The sequence below is a fragment of the Phragmites australis genome, chromosome 8 (assembly GCF_958298935.1).
Source record: "Phragmites australis chromosome 8, lpPhrAust1.1, whole genome shotgun sequence".
NCBI lineage: Eukaryota > Viridiplantae > Streptophyta > Magnoliopsida > Poales > Poaceae > Phragmites > Phragmites australis.
Window position 1 is genome coordinate 35,471,635 of NC_084928.1, and position 24,518 is coordinate 35,496,152.

Sequence of the window (24,518 nt, forward strand, 5' to 3'; positions counted from 1 at the left end):
AGTGCTAAACATCCTTCAGAGATAGAATCAAATCTTTCAAGAGAACGATATAAGGATTCTAGAGAATTTTGTAGAAGCTGTGCCAAATGGCGAGATTCTGCAGCAGATTATCAGTAAACGAATTTTAAGAATGAACTATAATCCAAAGAAGTAGAATATGCTTTTCACAGGATTTTCAGACAACAAATTGTGCAGAAATACAAATTATACCAAACAAGACCTATATTCAATTGCAAACTTCATGTTTCTAACCGGTAGTTTAGGTGGGAGGAACCATTCCGATCTCACTCATCCTATCCGGATCCGGCAATCGCGCCAACAAGACCTGGCAATGTCAACGGGTTGGGCTGTGTAGCACACACAGCAGCTACCTCGCGTGGGTCCGAGCCAACCTCCACAGCAGAGAGGAGGACAACCCTCTAACTTGGAGCAGTGGTAAAAGCCCTTGGGGAAATGCTACAGGGACAATGCTGATGGTGATGGTGCAGGTTGAGGACCGAACGACGGTGGCGGTCGTGGAGGCCGGGATGACATCAGCAATGCAGATAGAGGCCAGGGCAGTGCAGATGAAGGCCAGGGCGATGACTGCTCCATAGATCGGGGATCAGACGGCGACGACGAGGATTTTGCCCGCCGTTGATATACTCATCTCCCCAGCCGACGGTGCACTCGACCGTTGCTCCATAGCTGTCAGAGGATGAACTCCACAAGCGGGAATCTGGAGGAACCCCCTTTGAGATTCGGCCGGGGGATGATTCTGAATCTACCTCGTATGTGAATTAATGACAGTAAATGAGATGCAGGTGGGATGGATGATCGGATGCTAGTGGAAATAAATGCTCAGGGGATTTTAGACAGGTTCGGCCCGCACGAAGCGTAATACCCTACTCCTGTGTGTATGCTATAAATGCTCTGAAAATACCTCTCTGAGGATCTCTTGTGTTACAAGGATTTCTGTCTAAGTCTAGAGCTTCGTGTGTCTTGCTCTTCGTTAGCTTGTCTCGGTATTCTTCAACTCGTGAGACTTGATCGACTTCCAGAACTTGTCCGGCCTGCCAAGCTTGTCCTCGTCGTAGGGGTGCAACCCCTCCTTATATCCCGTCGGGGCGGCCTGGCGTACCCAGAAAGGATGGCGCGAGTCCCAAGACACCATAAATGGAAAGTAACCATCATGGGCTGCAGCTTGATGTTACGGGGGTTGAAAACGCGCCCCCATCCGGTCCTGTCGTCATCATCCCGCTTTTGAGCGGGTGCAGCAGGGAGGGCCCACAGGGCAGCCACCAAGCAACCCCGCGTGCCTGTCCGATCAGATCAAGTCTGACACAGCAGGGCGGCAGGCGATATGCCTCGAGCCCAGCGACGATATCCTGAGGCGCGCTGGATGACGTGTGATGGGACCCGACACATTAAATGTCCCACGCCTCCTTGCCAGGCAGTGGCAGGGACTGACAGCAGGCGTGAGGGAGTGGTTGGAAGTGACATGCCACGCTCCCTCTTAAATGCAGCATCGGGCCTCTCACCAATTAACACCTCACCGCTGAGCCCTTGTGGAGTCCAGCGGCAAGGGGCTTCTCAAGTCCTCGAGGAACTCTGGGTGCTCGGGGACTACTGTTCATAGCCCCGAGCACTTTCTCCCGAATATGCCTTTTCTCGGTCCTCGAAAAACTCGAGCACTTGGGGACCACTGTTCATGGCCTCGAGCGCCCTCTCCCGGAACTGTGTCTGCTCGGGTCATCGGGGAACTTGGGTACTCGGGGATCACTGTTCATGGCCTCGAGCACCTTCTCCCGGAACTGTGTCTGCTCAGGTCCTCAGGGAACTCGGGTACTCGAGGACCACTGTTTATGACCCGAGCACCCTCTCCCGGAAATTAGTCTTCTCGGACCTCGGGGAGATAATCCCCGAGGGAGAACGCCACGTGGCACTCTGCTGTCCTGGCCTCGGGACTTGAGGACCCTCGGTTCCCATATCACCGACACTAGCCGTCTCTGATGAACTCGTCCACCGGTCCACAACCGTCACTGGCCGGATTGCCGCCGCAGCCAGGCCAAGTGGAGTCCATGGGGGAGGGATGAGACGAGAAGTTACACATGATAGTTATCGTTTTTCTTTTCTAGACGTCTCGAGATCTATTTTCCAATTGGACGGAATGGGTCAAAACAAATCAGAAATTTAGTGTGCTACCGGTCATCCAAACAAAATTTTCAGTGTATTTTGGAAAAAAAAAATTAAGGCCTATATTTTACATCGATTTTGAACCCAAAACCGGGCTTCCAAACAGAGCTTCATAGACGTAGGATCTGGTCCGATCTGACTCATCCTATCCGGATCCGGCAATCGCGCCAACAAGACCCGGCAACGTCAACGGGTTGGGCTGTACCTCGCGTGGGTTCGAGCCAACCTCCACAGCAGAGAGGAGGACGGCCCTCCAACTCGAAGCAGTAGTAAAAGCCATGGAGATCGGGCAGTACCCTGCGGGCAGCTGCTCCAAGGAGCACCAGAAGATCTACCAGGAGTGGTTCGCCTTCGCGGACTCAGGTCCGATCCCCCCTTTGATCCTCAATCGCCTTTCGCTGTTGTTCGCCTGTAAGAACCCTTGTTTCTGACGGACTGATGGGTGTGGTCTAATCGATGGCGTTGCAGATGGGGATGGTCGCATCACGGGCCCAGATGCCATCAAGTTCTTCGGCAAGTCCAAGCTCTCCCGCCCCGACCTCAAGCAGGTGCCGGCTCGCGCCATTATCCCTCCCCCTTCCGTTTCTTGTCTTGCTGCCGAGGTATCGATTTCTTATGTACCATTTTTGTCGAACTGTGTTGCGACTCAAGGTCTGGGCTATCGCGGACTCCAGACGGCAGGGGTACCTGGGTTTCGGCGAATTTGTTGCGGCAATGCAGGTTTGAGGTTTCCCTCGTCAATTCGATGCGTTTGTTGTACTCTCTGCTTATGCCAGATGATTGGGTTATTGTTCATTAGTAATGGGTTTGTTGTCAATTGGCAGCTAGTCTCTCTGGCGCAAGCGGGGAATGAGATTACTCAAGATAGCCTTAAGCGCGATGGTTGGTTCTAGCCTCCAAATTAAGCCTATTTGATAGCATATGTTTATTCATTTACTGCTAACTAGTTTATGCTTATATCTGACAGATTTGAGCACTTTGAATCCACCTGTCATGGAAGGTTTGGATGCTCTACTCGCGGTAATATATTACATCTTACAGTCGTTTCTTTACCAGTGTCATGCTTTATCTCAATATCATATAGTAATATGACGGTAATTGGTTTTCAGAAATCTAAGCATTTGGTGAAGCGGGTTGATCCAGAAATGGATGGTAAGTAATACACTCTTTAATAGAAATTCATGATGGGGAGAAATCTATGATACAAACTGTTTATATCCGTGCAGGATTTCCTCAGGAACAATCATCTTTAACAAACAAATGGTTCAGCTCAAAGTCATCAAAGAAGGTAATACTCATGTTATCTTTAGAACTTTTGACTTTTGTATGCTCCTAGGATATTAAGCTCATGAGAATAACTATTGTATTCTATCCGGTTATTGAACAAGCATCAAAGGAAGTTTTGAGGAAAACGCTAGTACAATTATAGTAGCGAGGGCACATTTTGATATTTTCAGTGGTTGTCCTTTCAAGCTAATTAAGGGAAAATGCAGTAAGTTCACTTTGTTTAGCTTGTGTAGATCTTCTGTAACAAGGGGAAAAGCTGATGAACGCTGGTTCACTTTTGCGCCCACTTACCTATATATTTCAATCATACCTTACCTGTTAGTGAGCTTGGACAATATGATACACATGAATGGATAAGAGAAGCTCACGGTCCAGCAAAATGTTTGTAAGACAACATAGCACTCAGTAATTTTGTTTCTGTTGTGCAATACTAAGCTCTTCAATCTCATTTTTCGGTCAAACAAGATGCCTGAATAATGAAGAAGTATATTAGGACCACTCTTCAAGAATAATGGAGATATTCAAAGCTGTACTAATTACCGTGAATTAAGTTGATGAGCTATACAATGAAGCTACGTGAGAGAGTTATTGAGCATCGCCTAAGAAGAATGATGTGCATTACCAAAAAGCAATTTGGTTTCATGCCTGGGAGGTCGACCATGGAAGCGATTTTCCTGATAAGGCAACTTATGGAGAGATATATGGAGCAAAAGAAGGATTAGCACATGATATTTATTGACTTGGAGAAGGTTTATGACAAAATACTGAGGAATGTCATGACGTGAGCCTTAGAGAAACATAAAGCCCAACAAAGTACATTACCCTCATAAAGGATATGTACAATAACGTTGTGACAAGTGTTCGGACAAGTGAAGGTGTCACCGATGACTTTCCGCTTAAAATATGACTACATCAAGATCAACTTTGAGCTCTTATTTATTTGCTTTGATAATGGATAAGGTCACAAGGAACATATAGGGAGATATCCCTTGGTGTATGCTCTTTGCTGACGATGTGATGCTAGTTGACGAGAGTAAGACAGGGGTTAATAGGAAATTGGAGTTTTGGAGATATACTTTAAAATCGAAAGGCTTTAAACTTAGTATGACCAAAACCAAGTATATGAGGTGCGATTTCGATGCTACTAGGCATGAGGGAGAAGATGTTAGTCTTGGTGGAGAAGTGGTCCCCAAGAAGGATACCTTTCGATACTTAGGATCGATGCTACAACAGGATGGTTATATCAATAAAGATGTTAGTCGTAGAATCAAAGCTAAATGGATCAAATGACGTCAAGCTTCTAGCATTCTCTGTGACAAGAGGGTGCCACAAAAGCTGAAAGGTAAGTTCTATAGGACGGCAATTCGACTCGTGATGTTGTATGACGTCGAATGTTGACCAACTAAAAGGTGACATGTCCAACAGTTAAGTGTAGCAGAGATGCATATGTTGTGATGGATTTGTGGTCATAAAAAAAAGGATCGTATCTGAAATAATGATATACGCAATAGGGTAGGGGTAGAGCCAATTGAAGAAAAGCTTGTTCAATACCGGTTGAGATGGTTTGGACATATCCAACGGATGTCTCCAGATTCACCCATACATAGCGGGATAATAAGGCGCGTTGATAATGTCAAGAGAGACAAGGGTCGACCAAACCTAACATGGGAGGAGTCTGTAAAGAGAGACTTGAAGGAATGGAATATCCTCAAAGACTATCCATAGATAGAAGCGCGTGGAAGTTAGCAATCCACGTGCTAGAACCATAACTTATACACCAGTTTCCGTGTATCGTTATTACTTTTACTTTTTTTACTATTATTAGTACCTTTATTTATTACTATTTTATCATTATCTTTTTAGTTGGATCTTGTGGGTTTCATCTCTAGCCTACCTCAATTTGCTTAGGACAAAGGCTTTGTTATTGTTGTTGTTGTGCAATATTAAGCAGTGCATATTTGTTTGCTCAAATGTTTAAGATCTTGCTCTATATAAACAGTTGCTGTCAATTGACATGAATTTCTTCAATTGCTGACCTTTTCTTTTATGGTGCTCTATATAAACAGATACCTCTGACTGCAGTTACTTCTGTCATCGATGGCTTGAAAAAACTATACATCGAAAAGCTGAAGCCTTTGGAAGTTACATACAAATTCAATGATTTTGTTTCCCCTTTACTGGTACATACTTGTATTCCCAGTTTCTGGATATTGTACGAGTCACAAAGGACTACATTCCTGTGCCTTTCTATTCCTTATTGTTTTTGTTTCCTTGTGGCATGGTGTTAAAAATAAGTCCTATACATACAAAATAATATCAAATCTATTATTTTGCAGACAAGTAGTGATTTTGATGCAAAGCCAATGGTTATGCTCTTAGGTCAATATTCTACGGGTAAAACTACTTTTATCAAGCATCTTCTAAGAACAAGCTATCCAGGTTTTGTAGCTACCAGATTTTCCTTCTATACTTTCCCAGGTTTGTTTAAGTAACATGATGTCTGACAGTTTATATTCTGCATTTGCAGGTGCACATATTGGACCAGAGCCAACAACAGACAGATTTGTAGTTGTCATGGTAAATTTAGCAAAACTTAGGATCTCTCTTTGTAGGTATACTAGGTGCGTCAAATGATTTAAACTTCCAATTATGATTTGTGAAGTTAATGGAAAAGAAATAATGGAGCATGTATCTTGCATTCTGATATGGACACGATACAACCTCTAATTTCTAAATTCAATTTTGATAAATAGTTTCCATGTGCTTAAAGTTTGAGCTGGTCTAGAGTTGATGAATCACGGAAAATTGGATTTGAAGCAGTCCAGCTTTTTCTCAAAACTTTAGATAGTAAAGTTACAGCTTTTACATCTCTGTGGGATTCCTCCTAAGATATTGGGTTCACAGACTATATAATCACACTGTAGATAAAAAAGGGCACGGGTAGGAGTATAAGTTTTGTACCTTGGAAATTGTAATGATTTTTCTAGATATAGTTCGTAAAATCCTCAAGAGCATGTAAAGAGTGTTTTACATGATAAACAGAAGATGAAGGTTATAAGCTGATCCAGATTCTCCGTCTGGTGAAAATATTTACAAAAAACATAGCGCTAGTGTTCATGCCACGATTTGCTTAGGTGATATAGGCCATGCATAATTGTCAGTCTGTCAGTTTTTTAGTCTCTTTCTATTGCCAACAAGAATTGAAATTAATACTTCTATTGATGCATTGCTGGTTCTTTTCTATCAGATGCTTGGATTTCAACGCTGATTGTGTGTTTGTGACTCTTGAGAATACTGTAGATTATTTGATTTATGTTGTTGTGTGGTGATTAGCACTCTGTACCTTTTTCTCAAAATTTTCTCTTAAATGCTGAGCTACAATTATATTGTAGAGCATGTTATCTATGATGGTTTCTAATTTCTTAAGTGCTTGTTGGAAATGTTAGCTAATGTAAAAGAAGCATAAAATACACACATCACCAATATTAAGTTTAAACTAATCGTTCCTAGATTTTGTGCAAATTCTTGCTTGTGTAGCTTGTAATAGAGGCTAAGCACCTATGGACACACTCTTCGACCACTTTTAGTTGTTTCAAAGTAGATGGACGCTGTTGCAATATAAGCAATATAAGCAATATGCTGTGTCACTCCAGTTGACTTTCATCTTCTTGCCAGTCAGGATCTGATGAAAGGACTATTCCTGGGAATACTATTGCTGTTCAAGCCGACATGCCTTTTAGTGGTCTCACAACATTTGGGACTGCATTTTTATCCAAGTTTGAATGCTCTCAGATGCGACATCCAGTAAGATTTAATTTTGATGCATGTGAAAGCCTAAAAGGCATGTAATCTGGAAACTGATACCAAGCATTTACCTTGCAGCTACTAGAGCATATCACATTTGTCGACACACCTGGTGTTCTTTCTGGTGAAAAGCAACGCACTCAACGTAGCTATGATTTCATCGGTGTGACATCATGGTTTGCTGCGAAGTGTGATCTTATTCTTCTTCTGTTTGATCCTCATAAGCTTGATATCAGTGATGAGTTCAAACGTGTCATCGGATCTTTACGTGGACATGATGATAAAATACGTGTAGTTCTAAACAAGGCAGACCAAATAGACACTCAACAGGTTGTATTCGTAGTTGTGTCTAACTCATGATGATGCGTTTTGCTTTGTTTTGATCTACATATTAATTGGTTTTTCTCATTGGCATGCAGCTTATGAGAGTGTATGGTGCATTGATGTGGTCTCTTGGGAAAGTATTGAATACCCCTGAGGTTGCGCGTGTTTATATTGGGTAACTTCTGATACCCTGATCTTCTTTGTTTCACTCCTATGATTCTTTATGACAGACTACAGAGGATTTCAAAACTGTAGTTTGAATATTAGTACTAGAAGTTCCATTGCTGTATTTCATTTACCTTAGTGTAGTATTAAAGCTTGCCTCAGTAATAGTGAAATTTTCAATTGCTTAAACTATATTATCTGAATCTTGTTCTGGTAATGACCTTGGATCATTCAAATTTGCTTGCAAAACATTCAAGTGACTTCCAAGTTTGCTTCCAGATCATTCAATGACAAACCAGTAAATGAATCAGCTGTTGGTCCAATTGGAAAGGAACTATTTGAGAGAGAGCAAGATGATCTCCTTTCTGATCTCAAAGATATCCCCAAGAAAGCTTGTGATCGTCGGGTATGTTTTTTGTTTTCTTGCATGTGTTTTCTTGAGTCCTGAGTTTTCACATATTTATAGCACTATTCCGTGTCTGCAGATCAATGAATTTGTTAAACGTGCTAGAGCTGCCAAGATCCATGCCTATATAATTGGCCATCTAAAGAAGGAAATGCCTACAATGATGGGCAAAGCTAAAGCCCAACAACGACTCATAGACAATTTGCAGGATGAGTTTGAAAAGGTACGTATTTGCTAGGTTCTGCAACTTCTCTAGTGGATTTAGGACTGTTGTAGATTGAAAAGCCTCAGAGGTCCCTGCTTCTGTTAGGATGGAAGCTTGTGTCTATCAGATATCCTTTTACCACGTCTCTTTTTGGGTGGTTTGTCTGCCTATCTTGGCCTCATGCTATGTTGTTCCCTGCCTAACCAGCTTTTACCTACAATTTCAATCATTTTACTAGTTTTGCACATACTAAAGTAGTGACAGTAAGAGCTGATTGTGTTATGTGTTTTGCTGATGATGTGAATTCTGGACCCTTCTGGTTTCGTTTCAGTTACACAGTTAATTTTTTCTTTTACTGGATGCCATGCGAAGCATTCCCTACAATCTCCCTTCCATGTATTTTCCATGCTCTAAACAACAGCTGTCTGGTGAAACAGGTGCAACGGGAATACCATCTTCCGGCAGGAGATTTTCCTTACGTGGAGCACTTCAAAGAGGTCTTGAGTGGGTATAGCTTCGACAAGTTTGAGAAGGTTAAGCCCAAGATGATACAGGCGGTTGATGATATGCTTGGATATGATATTCCAGAGCTCCTCAAGAACTTCAGGAACCCATACGAGTGAATAAGCATCTTGTTGGTTGGAAGATGACTTTGGTCTGCACCAGGATGAGAGACAAGTCAGGCGCGGAGAGATGCTACCTTCCATAGCGTTGCAACTGCCAGGCAACACGAATCATTGTGGTCAAGGTCCTGTGGGGGCCTGCATTGTCATGCTTCAGCATTGCTGTATATTTGTGTGCATAAGAATTGGATAGCCATTGCTCATTTTCACCAAACATCTGGCCATGTAGCACGGATATAAAATTGTATGACAGAATATACTGCAAACTCACTGTTTCTCGAAATGAGTATTTATTCCTTTTTGGGGGACAATTTGACGAGGGGATCCTCTGTCTATTTGACAACCCATGAAGAATATTGGACCACTTCGGCATTGCATTCCTGATTAGCCCATTATTTTATTGTGTGTGAAAGCGGTAATTGGTCATGTTTTGTAGCACTTTAAAAATTCATACCCTATAACACTATTACAATATACTCTAACACTATTACAGTACTTTTTATTTTTTCTTTCTCCAACAGCTACCGTCAACCTCTGAACCTACAGTCAACAATGTTGCAGTTGCAACATGTTTCGGCAAATTTGGAGTATCAGATTCTCTCTTCTCACTGTAGCAGCACTGTAACATAGAGAAAATCCGAGCGGTGGCGTAGGCGCAGAGGAGGGATTTTTCAGATTCAGATGCTACAGTGATTGCGGTACTGTTCACTCACTGTAGCAACTCCATCAGGATGGGTACCCCGGGCTACAGTGCGATACAGTACTGCGGAGAGAGGAACCGAACCTGCAAATCTGTGGATCTACTCTAGCACATGTAACACTGTAGCAGTACTGTAGCACGCTGCTCGCAGAGACTGCCAGGCGTCCGGGAAGAAAACAATGTCTGTACTGTAGCTGTACTGTTTATAGAGGCTGACAGCGGACCCGAAGAGAAAAAAAAGGAGTAGAAGTTAGAAAATAGGGTAGCTGTTGGAGATGAAAAAAATAAAGGATGCTGTAATAGTATTTTTAAAGATAAAAATTTGAAATAGCTACTGAAGATGGCCTTATGACCTATATACTAAGTCTTAACTCCAGCACAGCCCTCAAAACTGATCGGCATCTCTGTATGTCACTGTAGAATCCGGTTACGAGGCTACTGTATCCTTGTGTGTTACTCCAGTAGAGTTCTTTTCCACTACTACAGTGATGCAGCAAGGATTATATATTTTAAATTTGTGGTGCTCTCTTATCTCTTAATATTGTTTATAAAGGATAAATATAGGTTTAAAGGGAGAAGTAGAGTAATAAAATGTAGCAAATATATTAGTTAGTAGAGGTAGGAAAAATAAATGATATTATAATAGTGTTAGAAGATGTTATAATAGTATTATAGTGAATAAATTTTTAGAGTATCCGTTAGAGATGACCTAAGTGCTTCTCCAATACTGCCCGTCACGTACAATTATAATTGTAAACGATGATCAATGCTAATAGCAATCTTCATATTTTTTTAGCTCAGGTATAAATTTTTTTCATTACAATTTTTGTTTGTTCAGTTACGAGAAACATGCTAAGTACATGTCAGATGCACATATAATATATTCACGTCCACATATACACCTAAATAAGATTAGAGATATAATCTTATATAACATGAGCACACGTTTTAATCATTTAATAGACCTATATATGTATGTACTACTTCTCTTATGATTAAATCCCAAGAAGATGAGAGCACATGCACTAAGTTTAGAACACGAACCCAAATAAGCATGTTCCACTACAAGATCCTAACCAACTAACCTAAGCTCTCTTCGCACACAAATCGTTTGTTCAGTTATATCTGTGATGAATTCAGCATTACAATTGCAGTCTAAATCCGGTGTAACATACCAGTCACGGTACAGCTTTAACATGCAAGGGCCATTCTATGACGATGAGATTGCTCTGGAAGTTTTCAAAATTTAAACAAATCAGAAACTGCTTTGATCGAAATCCTGCCTACCTAAATAGGCTGTAAAACTCCTTATTAAGTCATACGGGAAAACGCTGAGCCGACACTAAAGCATGGAAGTCAAACGCAGTAGGCACAAGCCGGCAGTTCCATCCCGGTGGAGCCATCGACGACGAAGCCATATGGAATTTTGTTTCTGTAAGCTATCTCTAGTGAGGTTGTCATTTATGATAAAGTCTTCGGTAAGAGTTGCGTAAGTATATATGTGTATATGTGTATTTGAGTAGGATGTTTTTTATCTCTTGTCTATATGTTCGGGTTGTCGGATCTTAGTCCAATACGGTGAGGTTTTATGGGCCTCCATCTTTGATAAGCAAGAACGTACTCGACTCGAAATTCGATTTGACTTGAAAACTGCTAACCTGTGAAAATTCACCCCCGCCCTCAAACCCGGGCTACAGAACACCGAGGCTAAGGTTAGTGGTGTCGGCTGGGGCGACTAGGCCATCGTTATTAGGCGCCCGCCTACGCCCATAAGCGAAAAATTGCTCCCGCGCCGACCTAAACAATAATCAGGTCCCGAGCCGCGACCTCATGGGGCAAATTTTGCACCCACCCCGACCCATTGGCAGCACTGATCTTTGGCATGACCGATTGTGAAGGTGCTAGATCAGGGTTTCCTCTACACAGTCCACCTAGGAGGCTACCAATGCTCCACATCAACTTCAAATGCACTTCAATGATGGTTTAGAGGCGTTGTCACATGTGGCAATCTAAGGTTTGGGTCTCCTTTTCGGATTTGCTGGGAGGAGTAAACTCCGATATCGATGTATTTCGGTGTTCTGCTTTGCTATTACAGTACCATGCTGATCGACAGAGATGATCAGAGCTGAGGAAAAAGAATAGGATCTACAAAGATCATATGTGCAACTCGTTCTTTTATCATAACCTTATATATACAAGGAATATACTCTTTCACAATTTTAATATAATCCCCATCCTTTCGGGGAAAAGCCGGCAGCTGCATCCCAATGATGGAAAACGTGGCAAACAAACGAAACCGCAACCAAAACGCCCAGAAATGCGTAGAGAAGACACGCCGTCACCGAACGCGGAGCCCCCCGGCGACCCGCGGCCTGCTGGTCCAGTCCAACCCCTCTCCCGCGCCGCGCCGACCCATCCGCCCCCACCAAACTCCCCCAACCCGGGTCGATCCCCCGGTCCTCGCGTCGCGCTTGCGCTCGGCTTCTTCACGGCTCCACGCCCCCGCCGTCCCCGACCGGCACCAACCCAACGCTCACCTCGCTTCCCCTCCCCTCCTTTTCCATTGCCCACCAATTGATAGCCCACCTCACCTCACCTCACCTCCGCACCCGCAGTTTCGTGCACCGCACTTCACCCCCACCCACCTCTCCCCCTCAAAAACTGCCCACCCCACCCGCCGACGATCGCGATCGATTCGATTCGGAGGTGGGAGCGGCGGACAGGGGAGGCCAGATCCGGCTGCCGCGATGATGAAGTCGCTGCTGCCGCAGAGCGGGCTGCGGCGCTCGTCGGCGGCGACCGCGCGCTCGTCGGGGGTGGCCGGTGGCGGCGACGTGGCGGGGGCTGACGGCGGGGGCGCGGGTGCTCGGGCGCCCGCCTCGTCGACGTTCTGGTTCCTGCTCCACGCGCTCTGCTGCCTCATCTCGCTCTTCCTCGGCTTCCGCTTCTCGCGGCTCCTATTCTTCATGCTCTTCTCCACCACCGCGCTCTACCGCTCCACAACCTCCTCCCCCGCCGCCGCGGTCCTGCGCGCCACCACCACCACCACCACCACTACCACCACCACCACCACCACCACCAACACCTTCACGCTGTCCTTCGCCGACGCGAACCCTCCCCCCTCCTCCCCCGCTAACTGGACCACCCTGGAGGCCACGGCGGCGGACAAAGCAGGGACGTCTGGAAACCCCCAGAGCCACGTGGTGGTGGGGCGGCACGGGATTCGGATCCGGCCGTGGCCGCACCCGGACCCCGTGGAGGTGATGCGTGCGCACCGGATCATGGAGCGTGTGCAGGAGGAGCAGCGCCGCTGGTACGGCGTCAAGGAGCCGAGGCAGGTGCTCGTCGTCACCCCGACCTACTCCCGCGCGTTCCAGGCGCTCCACCTCACCGGCCTCCTCCATTCCCTCCGCAACGTGCCCTACCCACTCACATGGATTGTCGTCGAGGCAGGTGGCACGACCAACACCACAGCGTCCCTCCTAGCGCGCTCCGGACTCACTTTCGTCCATATCCCCTTCCCTGACCGCATGCCCCACGACTGGGCAGATCGCCACGCCACCGAGAACCGGATGCGCCTCCACGCTCTGCGGTATGTTCCTGCTTCCTACTTGTGACTTGCTCATAGCTAGTGGTAGTTTTGGTTCTTTAATCTATCGTAATAGTAGAGAGGAAGGTGGCCAATGAAGGATTTGTTCGCTTGTGTAGGGTGATCCGGGAGAGGAAGATGGATGGTGTAGTTGTGTTTGCGGATGACAGCAATGTGCACACCATGGAGCTGTTCGATGAGGTGCAGAAGGTCCAGTGGATGGGTGCGGTGTCCATGGGTATCCTTGCGCATACTGGAATGGCTGGCAAATCACGCCTTAGCGAAGAGGACAAGCAGAATATGCCTCTTCCAGTTCAAGGCCCTGCTTGCAACTCCTCTGGGCACTTGGCTGGATGGCACACGTTTAACTCATTGCCGTTTTCTGGGAAGACCGCGACAGTTGTTGGCGAGGCGGCAGCCCCGGTGCTACCAAGGGGTTTGGAGTGGGCTGGCTTTGTGTTGAACTCGAGAATGTTGTGGAAGGATGCAGAAGGAAAGCCTGATTGGGTGAAGGATCTTGATGCTGTGGGTGAGAATGGGGAGGAAATTGAGAACCCACTTACTCTGTTGAATGATCCGTCGTCTGTTGAGCCATTGGGGAACTGTGGGAAGAAGGTCCTACTGTGGTGGCTCCGTGTTGAAGCCCGGGCTGATAGCAAGTTTCCTCAGGGGTGAGTTATTTTAATATTTCCGTTATATTTTCCGCGACATTTTCATTAACCAGTTATGTTAATAGGAAAGATTACGATGTTCTGTATGTCTTATGTCCAATACTTCAAACATCTAGTGAAAGGCAGTCTAAGTCATAGAGAATCCCTTCTATAAGATTATCAAGTTAGTTAGGCCTGAGCAGACTTCCTAGCTAGGTGCTGAGGCTCAATATTTCCAATGAACAGTATGACAACTGGACATAAGCCAATTGAAACTTTGTGACATATTGAATCTTGTGAGGGTTCTATCATATCAAATGTGATTGACTGATTGCATTGAGCTGAGTATGGTATCATATCTCGAACTGTAAGTTGTTTATAAAAGTCTCTTAATACCTCAAGTAAAATAGTTTATGTTGTCCTGTCACCAAGTTTTACAGTTCCATGCTGGTCTAGGATGTGTGTGGTAATACTGGTAAACACTGTTATTGGGAACTCTGCAACCTATGATTCTATGAAATTTGTTCGTGGCTTCCTTTGTGCTAGTTTATAAAGATATCACATTTAATTTTGCCTTGTAGAAGGGATTTGATTTTGATATGTAGTTAAAATATACTTCTATACTTTGCCCACAGTTCGACCAAGTATGTGTGTAAATGTTGTCTTGCCCTTGAAGGTCACCCTTCCGTGTCCAGCAACTGCTGTGCTAATCTTTAGCTGTAAACTGCTGTGCTAGTAAATGTTGTGTTTCCATTATAGTGAAACTGTGAAAGTGCTACAGAATAATATTAAGTTGCGCCAACAGTTCGACCAAGTATGTGTGTGTCCGGCATGTGCTGGACAGACACTGCTTATTTAATGCCTACTAAGAGTGTAAGATTACATATTTAATAACCTTCAATCTACGTTTTTGTAATGATTTGCCTGTTCCGCTGATGTGGTGCCATGTGGCAATGGAACGACACAGAAATTCCAATGTATCATTATTAATATTTAACGGAATACTTTAATTTTGTACCTTATGTTTGGCATGTAATCTAGCATTTGAGCCAATTGCACGGTTGAAGAACAGGTCCTCATCACTCCAGAAAAGAGGAATATGCGGGTTATCATGAGAAAAGTGTCTTTCAAAACCATGTGCGATAGGTAGCTTCTTCCTGGGACCTTGAACAGGAAAAGATCTTGTTCAAAATAACTGTTAATTTCACTGAAACCAGCAAGGAGTCGAATATTGGGTTCTTTTAGCAAAAGGAAAAATGATCTTTAAGAATGTCTGGCCATGGTTACCTGCTGACAGCCTGCTGGATGTTGCTCTTGTTTTATCCTTTTGCACATTGAGCTTTTCATTACTTTCTTATCTGCAACTAAATTTGTTGTTTTGCAGGTGGGTAATCGAGCCACCTTTGGAAGTTGTTATTCCTGTGAAACGCACTCCATGGCCTGAAACCTCCACTGAGCTTCCATCCGAGTTGTTGGATGCCAAACAAGACCAGGAGGATAGGCGTTTGTCAAGAAAAAACAAATCATCTCGGCCCCGAAGCATGACAAAACGGAAGGGTGACCTTCAAGGGCAAGATAACTGATGAGAAAATGTATTGGCCTTGTAATGTATATCTTACATTATCTCACACCTGGGAAGTACAGTAGGAAGCATGTCCCGTTGGTGGCGTGTTTATTTTTGTGATGTTTTGCTCATGCGGCAATGGTCCATATATGGATATGTCTTCTGTAGAAGGCGCACTTTTTTCCGTAGTTGTGTCTGTTGTGTTCTAATATACACTGCGATGGGCGTTGAAAAATCGTGCCTGAATTCTGGAAGTCGTGTATGCTTCTGAAGCAAGGGTTCAAACTGCTGCACGCTCTTGGTAGAGCTGGCCAAATGGGCCGGTCTTAATGGACTGACATGTGGCCCACTACTCTGGGAATGGCTCAAGCACAGCATAGCCCATTTGTATTCGTGTCGGGTAGGCACGGCACGATGGGCTTTTAGGCTGACACTGTGGCGTGGCTTTTAACTATGTCTATGTTTTTTCTTAAATTTTCTTGAGTTTTTCTGAAATTTCTGAGTTTTCTAGATTTTTTTATTTAAAGAGCCACGACAATGAAATATTCGGCTATTTTCCATTTAGCCTACTATAAGTATGGCAGCCCCCACCCCTCCATTATTTTCTTCTTTTTTGAATTTTTCCTGATTTTGTTTGTTTCGTCTGGTTTTAAAAAAATCTGATTTTTTCACTTGCTAACGGGCTAAACTTGCTTAATGGGCCGACGTTGGCCCATCATACCATGGGATGGTAAGGCCCGGCCCGCATGGTTTATCGGGCCAAACCGTGCCGTGTCTAATGGGCCATGCTGTTACCAGGCCCAGGTCGTGCCGGGCTGCCCATTTGTGCCGGGCCGTGCTGTCACCAGGTTTTTTTTCCCTGTGCTGTGATGAAATCGTTTGATAGTATCGAATCAGTGCGTGAACATAAATGTCTAGATTTTGGATTCCCGTTCAGATCTGGGATATGGTTATGATCATCGTATGTAAGTTCGTGGTTCATTTGGAATATGTTTAAGAAACAGTTTAAACTATCCAGAATTCATCTAGTTTCCCGGGCTAACGGATTCGTGCGCATATGATTTTTTTTCTTAGAGTTTTCTTTCTTATGGCCTATTATGACTTTTGATTGGGGTCAGCACGGATTAGACCAAATCCCTTCGTATTGTTGGGGAAGTTTGTTCATTTTCTCTATTAAAGTGTACAACAGTCTGACCTACCTCGCTATACCCACGAGATCATCACGCATCATGCCAAGCTACCAAGATTGAGAGAGAAATCTTCCTCAGTTCCTCACTTCCTGACCCTGGTTGGAGTACTGCGGGCTGGAACAACAAAGCAATCGTTTGTGCGGTCCTTGCCGTTGGCTGCTGCTGCATCCCTCGTGAAGTAAGTTGCTTAGCATTAATCGATCGGAGCGTTGGATCTTACAGTCGGATGAACAAAAGATAAGAAGAGTCTAAACGCGAGCAGCTCAGCCCGACGTGAGTGCTCACCGATCATCAGCTGATGCGCAGATCTGAGCAGAAGCGGGGCCGCATGTTGGTTATGATCTCAGGCTCTCAGCTACTCAAACCGATAGGGCCACACTTTACGCGTCTTGATAGGAGGCAGAAACCAACAAGTGGTTTCGGTCCTGAGTCGTACGGCGTCACGATAAAAAGGGAGCCAACCACCCATGATACTGATTGATCGCTTTTGTGGTTACCCTCGTCCCGAGAAAATAAATTTTATATAATTATATCTAGAAAAATCTTCGTGAGACTTATCTATATTATTCATCTCATGATCTAATGACTGAGCTAAAGATAAGAGAAATGATATAGACACGGGTCATCACAGAGGAGATGATCTTTAGTAGAATCAGATCCTATAGAATTTGCTTCATCGTCCCAATACTTCAAAACCATAAACCGATTTAAAGAGAGCACTACTACTACTCGGAGGTCATCACTGACACCGGCACATCCGACGTTCGCCATCAACACCCATCGTTAACACCGACGTGGCATCAACCTAGAACTGTTCCCTATGGTTGTTCTTCCCAAGCTACCGAAATTGTCACTTGTGCATCCCCAACCAATGTCCACCTAATTCCGCATTAATTAAGGAAGTGTTCCTGTAATTAGGCTAAGAATTTGTTTCGATTTAGTTCATTCTGAGCTAACAGCGGGAACACCCCTGACGACCAGATCACACCACATGAAGCATTCGATTTCCGCACGATTTCGGCCTCATGCTACGCCCAAACGTAAGAGCTGCGTGTGTAAGAAATGGGGCAACTCAAAATCTGTTTATCAAATCTGTCAGAATAGTTTTTTGATTGAAATCAGAGAGTCTGTCAAACAGTACCTTTCAACTTTTAATTTTATGAAGGAATTTGTAGGAGTGCTTTTAGCTCATGTAATAATTTTTAACCTAATAAGTGAGACACCAGATTCTTACATATCAACTTAGGACACCTAATTATTTTTTTTCTGATCTGCCACTGAAGATGACACCATCAGCTACTGGAGTGTTCTTAATTTGATCTTAACTGCTTAGAGGAGCTGTTCTTTGCTGTGAACTGCTTAGCTTAGGGGAGCTGCTAGCTGTACGTCGTTCACTATTCTCATTTCTACCACCACGCAGGGCATCTTCAACGGCAAGTGCGGGACGGCCCTGGACCACGCCGTCGCAGCGGTGGGCTACGGCAGCCAGAACGGCAAGGACTACTGGATCGTGAAGAACTCGTGGGGCACAGGCTGGGGCGAGGCCGGCTACATCCGCATGGCGCGCAGCGTGCACGCGCCCATGGGCAAGTGCGGCATCGCCATGGACGCGTCGTACCCGGTGAAGAATGGCCCCAACCCGACGAGGGCTGCAGAGATGGCCATGCTGGAGATGGCTCTTGCTCAGGCAGGCGGCCGCCGGCTGCTTGCCGGCCGGCTCCTTGCTGTGGTGTGTGGACTCAGAATAGTTGCTCGTCTACACTTGTGTTGCTCTGAGTTGTGGCCTAGCTTTGCTCTACTTACATATGTACCGCCGGAAATAACTTATGAATAAACTTATGTAACAAAGACTCCTGTAAATAAACTTATGGAATAAATACTCTTTTTGAGGGTGACGTAATACATACATTTGCACACGTTGTTTGCGTTGGATTCCATGACTCCTCCGTTTCTTTTTTATGGGGAGGAATGATATCGTCCAAAACACCACGGCAGGGCCAGGCCGCCAGGGGTCCGACCGGCGACGAAGAAAGTGATGAAAATCCAAAGGGGAGAGGTCCCATTCCAGGAAATTGGAAGGCTGCAAAGCTAGTACTATGCCATGTGAATGCATAGTTTATTAGAACTATTTATTTGTATTGAGATTTATATTAAAGATGTAGGTCAAAATATTATGGAGTGTATGATAAAATCAATAGATGGATAAATATCATGTGTGAGAAATAAAATGTTAAGATAGAGTATACGCGCATAAGGACATACAGAGTTATATTTTTCCTAATACTACTAGGTTTGTCTCCTAGAGTGTTGGTTTCGCTTGTCACTCGCCGTCGGCAAGGTCGCGATTCTGTCATGTAGGTGCACAAGGCAAACAATGAAGAGCGAGTTTGTCTGGTGGACTTATGGAGTGTTTGGTGGGAAAGATCACTCATCTTCGATGGTATTATGGGACCATCTTATGAAACTTAGACATATGATCTCATCCCTCATCTTTATACTAATCATTTGTTTGTAAGTAATGAAGCCTTTATACTAATCATTTGTTTGTAAGTAATGAAGTGGCGATGGATCAACCTAAGGGAACACATGTACTCATTTTGGCCATCGATTCTGGGCTGCTAGCACCAAGGCAGAGAGAGGAGATGAAAATCGAGAAGTGGCACCTGAGAGGTGAAGAAAGGGAGGTGATGGAGTTAAACTCGTCACAACAAAGACTAGGTGATTGCACTCAAGCCAAGCTAAACAACCAAACAAAAATAACTCAATACTAATTTAAGGTCTATTTGGTTTAGTTTCTGCTGTCTTTTACTATTTAGAAGTAGAAAATTGAACCAAACAGTTCGTTTCTAAAAATAGCTTTTGAGAAGTAAAATGTAGCAAAAATATTACTTATTACTTAAAAGGCAGAAACTAGTTTGGATGAGTTTTTTTTTCTGAAAAATAATGTTCATTCAACAACAGTTTTTAAAAGTAGCTTTTAAAAAAATATCAGCCTAACTAAATAGATCCTTAGCTAGTATATACAAACCACACAGAAAATTCTTGCACTCATGAAGACAGGGTTAAACTGTCCTGATCCTAGCGTAGCCTGGTCACCCAACCAAATGCACCGTAGTGTATGTACATACCAGGAGAGGGGGGGGGGGAAATCTTCCATGAAGCAGTCTCTGTTTAAGACAGGCGTCAGGAGAGCAGAATGGTGATGGTGGTGGGCCCGGATAGTCCAGTTCGTGTTTCACGTGGCCAAAAAACGACTGGTCCATTTAAAGTGAAAAAATTGCAACTGCGCATGCTATGTATGATTTATTTGGATAATTTATTTTACCTAATTTATATTTATTTATCCATATTTATTTATAATTTTTAATTATTTAATAACATAAATCTCAAAACAAATTAAATCTTAAAACAAATGAACGTGATTGATAAGCTTTTCCATTAAACTATCTTCAACTATATTCCCTTTATTTCGTTCTCTTCCGATGCCCTTTTCCATTCTCATTTCCTTTATTTTCTCTCATCTCCAACAGCTTCCTTTCGAGAGGAATGGCGAAGGGAATGGAGAAAGAATCCCGTTCTGAAGGAAATAACCTGAGAATCCTATCGTGAAGAAAACTATGAAGAAAAACTATTAGGAATGCTGAAGAAAATGAAAATCCCTTCACGATCAGAATCTATGCGTGAAGGAACTCACTTGGACTTGCTCTTACCGTTTCGCAGACCGAGACGTGTCAGTACAGTTCTCGTCTTCTTCTCCCGCTTCTCTTCGTTCCCACCGCGCTCGAGGTCAAACCAGTCCTGACATCGCCGGCTCAGCGTTCACCACAACCCCATGCGTCCGCCAAGCCCCCCTGCTCCCGCCGCGGCGGCGGCTGCGGCAGCGGTGCTCGCGCTCGCGTTCGCCGTGGCATTGGCCGCGGCGGTCCCCGACGACTTCTATTCCATCGTCGCGGCGCCACCGGAGCGGACGCACGAGGAGGCGCGGCGGCTGTACGAGGCGTGGAGGTCGGAGCACGGGCGGCAGCCCAGCAACGACCTGGGGGAGGACCGGCGGCGGCTGGAGGTGTTCCGCGACAACCTCCGCTACGTCGACGCGCACAACGCGGAGGCGGACGCGGGCCTCCACGGCTTCCGCCTCGGCCTCACCCCCTTCGCCGACCTCACGCTGGAGGAGTTCCGCCTCGGTCGCCTCGGCTTCCGCCGCAACGGCACGGCGGGCCGGGTCGGGAGCGCCCGCTACCTGCCCCGCGCCGGGGAGCAGCTCCCCGACGCCGTCGACTGGCGCGAGCGCGGCGCCGTCGCCGAGGTCAAGGACCAAGGCTCATGCGGTCCGTACACTGCTCCATGCTGCTCCTTACTTTTACCTCGTTTACTCAGTGATTTGGTAGCTTTGTCTGCATGTAGATCTCAAACTTTGGAAAAATCTCTCAAATTCCTCCCCCTTTTTTTTCTTATAACGATTTGGTGTCGATTGATTGGATATTTGCATTGTGGCTGGCCACTTCTCGCCGCGAAAGCGACGAAGCCTTCTTGTCGTCAGGCGTACAGCCTTCCTAAAATTACCTTCTTCGAACAAGTTGTTCTTGGAAATATTTTCGTGACCACTAAAAATCGAAATGGATCGGTGGAACTGGTGCTAGTTTTTACAAGATTATGTCATTTTTCAATCTTTGAATTAAATCAGCCACGTTAGCATTGAGGTGGTGGTAAAGCTTCAAGTCCAAGTCGAGAGCAGAATTAGGAAGTTCCTCTCTAAAACAATGCCGTCAGTTATGTGATGATTTGGGGGTGTGTGAGATGCAGGTGGGTGCTGGGCGTTCTCGGCGGTGGCAGCAGTGGAGGGGATCAACAAGATCTTGACGGGTAGCCTCATATCACTGTCGGAGCAGGAGCTGATTGACTGCGACAAGCTCCAGGACCAGGGCTGCAATGGTGGACTCATGGATAATGCCTTCCGGTTCATGATCAAGAACGGTGGGATCGACACTGAGGCTGACTATCCTTTTACTGGCCATGACGGGAGGTGTGATCCCAACCGGGTCAGTGTCATAAGTTTCTGCACTTAACTGCGATTTATATGTGAGTGTGTATGTCTCTGTGTTGATGGCGATGGAGATTTGCATTTTGTTCAATGCAGAAAAATGCAAGGGTTGTGTTCATCGACTCATACGAGGATGTGCCAATCAACAACGAGAGAGCATTGCAGAATGCGGTGGCGCACCAGCCTGTTAGTGTCGCCATTGAAGCATCCGGTCGTGCATTCCAGCTCTACCGTTCGGTAAATTATTGTTGAATCACTCGAAGTATTGCCCTGTACATATTCAGAAGCATTTGCTTGATTTTAATTTCCTTAGATATTTGACACGCAAAGCATAAGGATGAATGAGAAGTAACACAATAGTTCCCTCAATAGGCCTGATGAGTGTTCGTTTGCTCTGTTGGATGGCAATCAAAATCTTTGTTTATGTACCACTTTTCTGGATATTTGTGTATCTTCCCTTTGGTTTTGGCAACACCGAGTTACGAGTCATAGAGAAGCTTTGTACATTACAGCTGTTTCCATAAAAAAAAAACAGAATATGTTCTTTTTTAAGGACAAACTTAATTCATCAGGGCTATGTTTCTGCATAAGAGTGTTACTACTAAGTCCATTCACCCAACTTTTATTCTGTAAGAAACTTGAGTTCAAATACTTAGCATACTAAATATTCGTTGTACACTAGTTTCATGGATGCGGCTGCCGGTTGCTTTAGTTAAACCTACTTATCCTTATATGTTAGTCTGGATGGTAGAATTGAAGCATCCCCTTTAAATTATTGATTTCAGCTTGCATGTCCTTGATCCACGAGGATAGTCCTTATATTTAATTTGGATGGTAGAATAGAAGCATCATGGTCCGTTCAAATTATTTTTCAAATGCATCAGCCCATGTTATTGCTGCTTCCATTTCCTTGGTCTATGAGGATATGCAACCTTTTTTTTAAGTTCTGACTCCCCTGTCTCGATAGAAGTAAATGATATCGTGATCTCTTCAATGTTCGTGCTAACCCATACATACTTGTAACTTGTGAATAAACAGTCTTCATTACGTTAGTTGCAAAGTTGGTTGTTGAACACTAGACCATGATGCTAACCCATACATACGTGTACCTTGTGAATAAACAGTCTTCATTACGTTAGTTGCAAAGTTGGTTGTTGAACACTAGAGTAATGTTATCATGGAAAGTATAACTGGCCATCTGTTATTACCTTCTTGATGATGAAGTGATAATTGTTAAATTTGTCTGGCGATGCTGATTACTGAGGAGCATGATAGATGATCATTTGTTTGCATTCTTGTATCCTTCAAGAAAAGACAAGCTTATATAAGAAAACATCTCCTAGCTAGACTTCCTGGTGCACTCTGATACCATGATCCACCACTAGAGTTGTTTCATAGTAAATCACAACGTTAGAATTGACCTTTCAGTATGCAGTAAGCTAAATCATTCATTTGCCATGCTTTCGTGATGACATGATTTACCACAGGACTGGTCTTTGTTCTGAACTGCTTAGAGGAGCTGTTCCTTGTTCTGAACTGTTAAGAGGAATTTGCAACGGTTCTTTTTCTCTCGTTTCCAATCATACACAGGGCATCTTCGACGGGAGATGCGGGACGTCCCTGGACCACGGCGTGACGGCTGTGGGCTACGGCAGCGAGAACGGCAAGGACTACTGGATCGTGAAGAACTCTTGGGGCACCCGGTGGGGCGAGTCCGGCTACATCCGCATGGCACGCAACATCGACGTGTTCGCCGGCAAGTGCGGCATCGCCATGGAGCCGTCGTACCCAGTGAAGGATGGCCCGAACCCGCCTAACCCGGGCCCGTCCCCGCCGTCGCCGGTGAAGCCCCCCAACGTGTGCAGCCTCGAGTACTCCTGCCCGGACGCCACCACCTGCTGCTGCGTCTCCGAGCACCGCGGCGAGTGCCACGCCTACGGCTGCTGCCAGCTCGAGTCCGCCACCTGCTGCGAGGACCACTTGTCCTGCTGCCCGCACGACTACCCCGTCTGCAACGTCCGCGACGGCACCTGCCACACGGTAAGCCTGATGCCCAGTTTGAGGCACTAGAATTTCCCCCCGACTCACGCGTCAGTTGAAGTGTTTCCTGTGAAATTCTTGCGCTCGAAACAGGCTCCAAAACATGTTTCTGACTGTTTGCGTTGTTGTGCAGAGCGTGAACAGCCCGATGACGGTGAAGGCTCTGCCGCGCACGCCGGCGATGTACACCGGCGGGCAGGGCCGGAGGAGCAGCTGGTGAGGTGACTGTGCTGGAGATCGTTCTTGGCCGTTGCTGTGGGCTCAGAACTAGTTATTTTACTTGTTTTTGTTCTGAGTCGTGATGCACGGTGCGCTATGCCATCTGCTGTACGCAGACCACCTGAACTAGGTTATAAATACAATTCTGTACTAAGTAAATAAACTTATGTAATAAATAATTTAGGAAATAACCTTGTGGAATAAATACTTCTGCAAAATTATTTTCGCTTGACGATATGACTCGTTCGTCTCTTTTAGGCGGAGAGGAATTGGTTTTTTTGGCCCGTTTGGTATCGTGGATAGTCATCCGGGAGAGGACAAAATATAAAAATAGTCAACATACGTTATCGTATTTATCAAAATAGATAAAATATTATTGTATTTATAAATTTAATATATGTATTCGGTATCTTATTTATCGAATAGGGGGTTTTGGTACTTTGTTCACCAAAAAGAGGTGTAAGTATTCGACACCTTATTTGTCAAATATGGTATTGTGCATCGTATTCGACACATGAGGTGCTAAATACAATCAG

At 44.8% G+C, this 24,518-nt stretch overlaps 4 protein-coding genes across 4 annotated transcripts; all 4 read left to right on the top strand.

Annotated features, from left to right (window-relative positions):
- Positions 1–2,357: 2,357 nt before the first annotated feature.
- LOC133927270 (EH domain-containing protein 1-like) lies at positions 2,358–9,300 on the top strand. The gene is made up of 16 exons (XM_062373650.1): positions 2,358–2,538; positions 2,644–2,723; positions 2,827–2,895; positions 3,000–3,057; positions 3,143–3,195; positions 3,285–3,327; positions 3,402–3,463; positions 5,529–5,642; positions 5,799–5,901; positions 5,990–6,039; positions 7,138–7,266; positions 7,345–7,596; positions 7,686–7,765; positions 8,035–8,161; positions 8,241–8,384; positions 8,804–9,300. The coding sequence occupies exons 1-16, from the start codon at positions 2,454–2,456 to the stop codon at positions 8,987–8,989; spliced, it is 1,635 nt and encodes a 544-aa protein (XP_062229634.1). The 5' UTR covers positions 2,358–2,453; the 3' UTR covers positions 8,990–9,300.
- Positions 9,301–12,139: 2,839 nt separating this feature from the next.
- On the top strand, positions 12,140–15,680 carry LOC133927271 (probable beta-1,4-xylosyltransferase IRX14). Its single transcript, XM_062373651.1, has 3 exons — positions 12,140–13,281; positions 13,398–13,949; positions 15,313–15,680. Exons 1-3 carry the CDS (start codon positions 12,437–12,439, stop codon positions 15,509–15,511), a joined length of 1,596 nt encoding a protein of 531 aa, XP_062229635.1. The 5' UTR covers positions 12,140–12,436; the 3' UTR covers positions 15,512–15,680.
- A 32-nt stretch (positions 15,681–15,712) lies between these two features.
- LOC133927785 (cysteine proteinase COT44-like) lies at positions 15,713–20,263 on the top strand. Its single transcript, XM_062374177.1, has 3 exons — positions 15,713–15,751; positions 18,103–18,411; positions 20,213–20,263. Exons 1-3 carry the CDS (start codon positions 15,713–15,715, stop codon positions 20,261–20,263), a joined length of 399 nt encoding a protein of 132 aa, XP_062230161.1.
- A 131-nt stretch (positions 20,264–20,394) lies between these two features.
- Positions 20,395–24,219, top strand: LOC133927272 (low-temperature-induced cysteine proteinase-like). Its single transcript, XM_062373652.1, has 5 exons — positions 20,395–21,010; positions 21,486–21,721; positions 21,820–21,960; positions 23,314–23,763; positions 23,897–24,219. The coding sequence occupies exons 1-5, from the start codon at positions 20,515–20,517 to the stop codon at positions 23,981–23,983; spliced, it is 1,410 nt and encodes a 469-aa protein (XP_062229636.1). The 5' UTR covers positions 20,395–20,514; the 3' UTR covers positions 23,984–24,219.
- Positions 24,220–24,518: the final 299 nt, after the last annotated feature.